Source organism: Benincasa hispida, chromosome 6, assembly GCF_009727055.1.
Source record: "Benincasa hispida cultivar B227 chromosome 6, ASM972705v1, whole genome shotgun sequence".
Taxonomy (NCBI): domain Eukaryota; kingdom Viridiplantae; phylum Streptophyta; class Magnoliopsida; order Cucurbitales; family Cucurbitaceae; genus Benincasa; species Benincasa hispida.
The window spans coordinates 45267288-45274047 of record NC_052354.1 but is presented as its reverse complement, the minus strand read 5'-3'; the positions used below and the strand labels follow the sequence as shown (position 1 = coordinate 45274047).

At 31.4% G+C, this 6760-nt stretch overlaps 1 protein-coding gene across 1 annotated transcript; it reads left to right on the top strand.

Moving 5' to 3' along the window:
* Positions 1 to 2338: 2338 nt before the first annotated feature.
* LOC120080142 lies at positions 2339 to 2996 on the top strand. The gene has a single exon (XM_039034710.1). The coding sequence runs from the start codon at positions 2394 to 2396 to the stop codon at positions 2655 to 2657; it is 264 nt and encodes an 87-aa protein (XP_038890638.1). The 5' UTR covers positions 2339 to 2393; the 3' UTR covers positions 2658 to 2996.
* Positions 2997 to 6760: the final 3764 nt, after the last annotated feature.

Sequence of the window (6760 nt, the reverse complement as noted above, 5' to 3'; positions counted from 1 at the left end):
AGATGTACGGCTGAGATTTATCTTATAGAATCGTCTGGTGGTGAGCTGCCACATCGGATTCCAGCTCAGTGCGGGCCCGAGTTTCTATACTAGGCAATCGCAGCCACCAGCGTCGCCATACTCTCGGATCAAGTCTGCAGCCCCACGTCCTCGTTCAGCGCGTGTGAAGCAAGCGCCGTAAGTGGATTTTTTCTTTTAAATTATTATTTTTTTTTTAAAAAAATACATTTTTGATTTGTAAGTTTTGGATCTAGTTTCTATTTAGTCTCTGGATTTCAAAATATTACATATTTAGTTTTTAAGTTTTGAATTTAGTTTCAATTTAGTCTCTAGATCTCAAAATGCTACAATTTTACTTTTTACATTTCAGTTTTGCTTCAATCTGGTATTTATATTTCGAGGTTTACACTTATAACATCAATTTTTTACTAAATATTTATTTTCCGTCTTTTAGAGTTAATTTGTGTTAATAAATTAAAAATTGTTAAAAGACTTATAATTGGTTAAGTTTCACTGTTTTATCACTTTTAAAATAAATTTAAAATTTTCCTTCTAATTATTTTTAATTAATTAATAGAAATTAACGTCAATCATTGAAAATAAGTATTTAATGAAAATTGAAGGTTAAAAACCAAATTAAAACAAAATTCAAATCTCAAAGGTAAAGTTGTAACATTTTGAAACTTATAAACTAAATTAAAACAACATTCGAAACTTAAAAGATTAAATATGTAACATTTTAAAACTTATAGACCAAATAGAATTTAGAACCAAAACTTAGGGACCAAAAATGTATTACTCTTTATTTTTTATATATATACAAATCAAATGGTTGATTTAATTGTTATTATTATTATTATTATTATTACTACTACTATTACTGCTTTTTGAGAGAGACATTGGAAATAGAAGCAAAAACAAGTCACTTAGGATAAAGGAAGAACAGTGTAAGAGAATTTTGATTGTGTTTTTGACACAAGAAAGTGTGCCAAAATGTTGTTATTATTATGTTAAGTTTTAAGTTTAGTCGTTGTGGTTAAGTTATAAGTTTAATCGTTGTGTTTATTCTCAAATTTTGTACCTACTGATTAATATGTTTCTAAACTTAATTTTTAAAAAGTATTAGATCTATTAAATATGTACATATATTTTTATCTAATAAACTTCTAACTTTTTGATTTTTTAGGTTGAGTAAATCTAAACATTTTTTAAAAAATAATGAATTAGTCTAACACAAAATTGAAAATTCATAGATATATTAGAAACAATATGAAATTTTAAGAACTTATTTGATTTTTTTTAGTTTAAGTACATATTGGACACAAAATTAAAAGTTTATAAACATATTTAATAATTTTTTAAGTTTAAAGATCAAATAGACACAAATTTAAAAATTAAGTGTCAAATTTATGATTTAATCTTATTATTATTTTTAGTCACAGGACATGTGAATACAACAACTCAAACTTATGACATTTTAGTTAAAGGTACACAACTTAACCATGTAAACTATTTTTAGTCTAACTTTTGGTTAAGTTTTACTACAGATTTAATCATGTTTTACACTGTAGTAAAATTTAACCAAAAATTAGACTAGATACAATGAAATCATCATAGATATGTGAAGTCAACAAATATTTTTATCACATTGTGAAAATGCCCATGGAACGTTTAAAAAACCAACAAAAATATCCATGAGGTTGTATCGAACTTATCTCAAGGGGTGTTTGGTATGCATTATCTTCCTAAGTCGTAAGTTCGATCTCTCATTTCTACAATTATTGTATCTAAAAGAAATAGCAAACATGAGTACAGTCTAGTACTTATTAACATATACTTTCTTTTTGTGATAAGCAAATCACTTTACGAGTTAAAAATACTATTTTGATCTTTATATTTTTTAATTTGTTTAATTTTAATACATGTATGAATAAATCTCAAATTTAACATCTTGCAGTTAATTTTATTCAAAATTGATTAAATAAAAACAATATTTTTATCAAGAAAAATATAATATATAAATATGTTTTTAGGATTTATTTTCAAATAAAATAACTTTTATACAAATATAGCAAAACGTCGTTATAGACCATGTGATCTATTCTCCTATAATAGATAGTGACATGTTGCTATATTTTGTTTTCCCATTCAAAACAATTACAGTGAAATATGTTAATAAATAACTAGTTTTTGTTTTAAAATATCAAATGATATTTTAACTTCCGAGGAGTGATTTCTTGAAACTTCTACAAGAGAGATAGGGAGCACAAGTTTTGCTCTACACACGGCCACACCTAATAATTCCCACTATATCTTCAAGTTTTATAACCCCCGCCCACAAAGACTCTCTATAATCTCGCCACAGTTTCAGGAAGGCGAAAAGAGCAGCAACAATGGCGGGAAGGTCACCGAGATCGGCGTTCAGTTGGACGGAATTCGAATTTTCCCTCAGATCCTCCATTTTCCGGTGGACCGACGTCCTCTCCTCGCTTTTCTCATGGAACTGGAGTTCCGCCTGGTTCCGCCGCTGGCCTCGCGGCCTTCTCAACATTCCGATCGTCGATGAACTCATCTGGTCCGTCACCACCGCCTTCGAATCCGTCGCCTTAGTCTCCATGATTGGCTTCTTCTTTGTCTTCTACGGCTGCAACTTGTAATCCGTTCTCGATTGATTCCATTTCCAAATTACTTGTCGCTTCCTCAGCGGCATTAGAAACAGAATTTTGACTGGTAAGAAGAAGAACTAATCATTCGGTATGAGATTCCTTTTGCTTTTTAACTTAATTTATTGAATTTTCTTTTCGTTTTGGGTACTCTGTTCTTGATGAAGATTTTTGTTTTTGGTTGAATTTGTGAGTGGGATCGTAATTAGTACCAGCCCTAATTTGTTTAATCTTCCTCAAAATCAATAAGTTCATTAGGGTTTATTTATTTTTCTTGTAGAATGTTCTTGTTGTATAAACGAATTATTTTAATTTTGAAATTCAAATGTGATATCTGTAAATATCTTTTTTTTCTTTTTCTTTTCTTTTCTTTTCTTTTTTTTTTTTTTAAAAACAAATCTTTAAATATCTTCAGGGGAAATGAATTAATAATGAAAATGTGAAAATCATGGTAAGTAAATTTATATGAGGAAAATGACCTTTTTTTCTTTTCTTTTCTTTTTCTTAAAAAATTAAAAAAAAAAAAAAAAAACTGCTATTACCAATCAGAAGTATAAACACGTATAATTAATTTAAATGGATGGACTTTAAAACTTGGTGTTGAATGGTTAATAATAGTCCGTGTTTATTATCGTTTGTGGATTATAATAGTATGTATTTGGGATGCATATTATTTTAGTTTGTGGTATAATAATGTGTTTGTATTATTATAGTCTAGGTTATAATAATTTGTATCGGTTATAACAGTATGTAAATTGAATGCATGTTATGTGAGTATATATCACAATTGATTCTACTTTTCCGTATATCGAAGGAAACAAATTTAAATGAAATATCATATTTTTATGAACCTAAATAAAATTGTTTGTTCCACCAATTTATATAAAATGTGTTGAAAGTTGCATTGTCCTCATTCCACCAATTTTAACTTTGTTTGACGTATCAAACTTCGTGAGCATGTAACAAATACAATTCCATTCTCTTCAAAAGCTATTAATCATTGCCCAACATATTAATATATGTAGAGATAGAGAAATTTCACAAACAGCAAAAAAAGAAAACCAAATCACATCTATGTCCATGAAATAATACGGAGTGAAATATAAAAATTATTATAAAGTACAAGCCATAATTTAGATATGTTCAAATTAAACATGGAAAAACAGGTGATGAAAATAGTTGTTCAGGCACTGTCTAGAAGAAGAAGCTTGCAATACTCCAATTTCATATCAATTAGAACAGACAAAAAAACTCTTTGTATTATGCACAATGCAGAATATGATATTCATAAGCTTCACCTTCTGTCGAGTTTGTAGTTTTGGAATATTGTTAAGTTCATTTACAATCCTAGCACGTAGTTCAACCTCTGTTGCACGCTGCTCTTTCGGCCATCCAGCAATGGACTTCAGTTGGTCATTTGTAAAGTCTGTTGCATTCTTAAAAACCTAACCAACTTAGACTAATAACCATAACACTTTCTCTTACTACCCCTTGATGAATTGCCTCCTTCAGAACCAAAGCCAGTTGGGATTCCATCAAACTCATTATGTGACAAGTCATGATACTGTGAATCGCCAATAGAAGCACCTTCATACGCCCTGGCACATTTGAGGTCATGTTACCAGGTGTCTCTGTCCCTTATCCAGTTGCCCAGTCCTTGTCGAAGACGTAGGCTAAGTCATCAAAATATGAGAATGACTTATTCAGGAGCCCTTTTGCTGCAGGATGACTTTACATGAAGAGTATGGTTGGTTAATATAATGGGTGATAAATGAAAAAAAAAATGTTTATGAAATTTTACCTTCACCCAACCATCGAACGTCTCTTTCTTCGCGGGGATGCATTGGAATTCTTCATTCCAACCAAACTCGTTGAATGTCAATCCTCGCATTTCTGTTATAGCTTGGTACGTTCTTTTAAGGCTCCTTACCCTATAATCTATGGTAGGAGTCCCTTGTATTCTACAGCTAGGTATCTTATCAGCCATCATACGTTGTAACTATGCCAAGTACCCAGGGCGAAAGGTCTCGTTGTTTGATCTCCATCCACCAGATTCAACCAAAGTCACCAAACATTCCACTAACTTCACTCTTCCTCCCTCGTCCAAGTGTTCTTTGGAGTTCTAGAAGAACTTATCGTCCTGCTACATGTACATTGTAGTACAATTTAAATAGTGAAGAAAAAAATTGTCATGTGATGTGTTATGTACAATGTATAAGGTAGTAAATCTAATTATATTAAGAAATTTGAAAATTGATTTCCAAAATTGCATACATGAAATTAAAAAAAAAAAAATACATTGTAAAAGCCACAAACTAAATATGAAGCTACTGTCATTGTTACGTAACTCCTAGACAAAAAACATATTATGTGCCAATTTATCTCTCCATTGAGTCTATTCGTTTGAACTCTCAATATAATTGATCTCGTCCCCACCAATGGTAGTAGAATGTGAGTCCATCTCCCTTTCAACAGCTTGAATGACCGATTCTTGGTATGGGTTTTGCAATTTACTTAATTTTAAGTAATGTATTAGTTAATGTAATGCATAATTGAATTGAATACGCAATTTCCGGATATAATCCTTTTGGTATGAATAGTTTATCAGTCTGGGCGTGGATGTTCTTATTTGGACATCTTGTTTGGGCTACTGGATTTATGTTCTTAATTTCCTGGCGCGGATATTGGCAAGAATTGATCCTTTTGATGACATTCCTCGCAAAAGAGTATTTTGTGTTAAAAAATTCTTTTGCAGTTGTTGGTGCATTCCCTTTTCCACGTCATTCCGAAAGATGATATCGTTCTCCTCTATATGGTGCTAAGAAGCCCTCCGCATTTAGGTACCCAACATCACATAGATAATAATACCCTATACAATTTCCAAATGTATGAAATCATAATCGTTGAGTACTACGATGAATGACAAGAAGTTGTGCGTGTAAGTTGTTACCCTTCGGAACCTTCAATCCGTTAGGTTGTGATATTGCATCTCTAAGCACACGAGAATCAGCTGCAGAACCTTCCCACCAAGGTAAGACAAACATGAAATCTCCATTCGTGTCGCAAGCACCGAGAACATTTGTGATGATTTTACCCTTCCTCGTCCTATACCTTGGTCGATCAGTGGTACTCACGTTGATCTTTATGTACATATCCTCTAACGCACTTAGACAATCCTGTGCGAACACAACATATGAAATATTCATATACATAAGTTATCTAAACTAGACACGGACAACACACCAACATTTGTTTAGTTTCACTATACCTCAAACCATCTCCATCTCGGATCTGTACAGGAGGTTGTGATTGGCAAAGGATTTTTCAATAGTAATACTTCATTTAGTCGTAAAATGATGTTGAGAACAGAGTTGAAATGCCTAGAAACTATTTCACCAGACCTAACGAACTGTCTACGAACTACTCTGTTCTTATGCAGGACATGGCGATCATCTCCTCAACATCTACAACTTATGTTCTCACTAATCCGCCAGTTGTCCTTAGTAAAGTACATAAACGGCAAAACATCTTTTATCCATTTGCGTGCTTTCACGACAACTTAAATCAGACTCATGGATTAGCCGAAGTATGTCAATTGCCTTATATGATGTCTAATGTGATATGGCGAGTATTCTATCCTCCTATGGTCGTTGAGTAACAACTCTAGTGTTAGCATTAATTGATGTTGGGTAGTTGTGAACACTGTTAGTATGATTACTACTTCTTGGGGGTCCATTATACTGTCGATATGAAAATTGACTTTCGAAACATTTATTCATAAGTGGTTTTTGAAATTTACACAAAATTTAATTTTAGCTTTAAATTAATGTACTTTTAATCTAAAAAAGAATATACTTATCATGGAATTTTAAATGCATGCAAAGTTGTATGATACAACTAGTAATAGTAGTAATAGTAGATTACAATACTTTTTAATGCTTAACGTTAAGATTAAAATTTTTATCTAAATTTAGAGTGCAATTGGATGAAATTGAAAGTTTAAAGTAAAAATGCATATCTTTTTCTCTTTTTTCTTTTCTACTTCTTAATAAGTTTAAATCGTTATCTATGGACTTTTAAGTTTGTTCACCTTAATA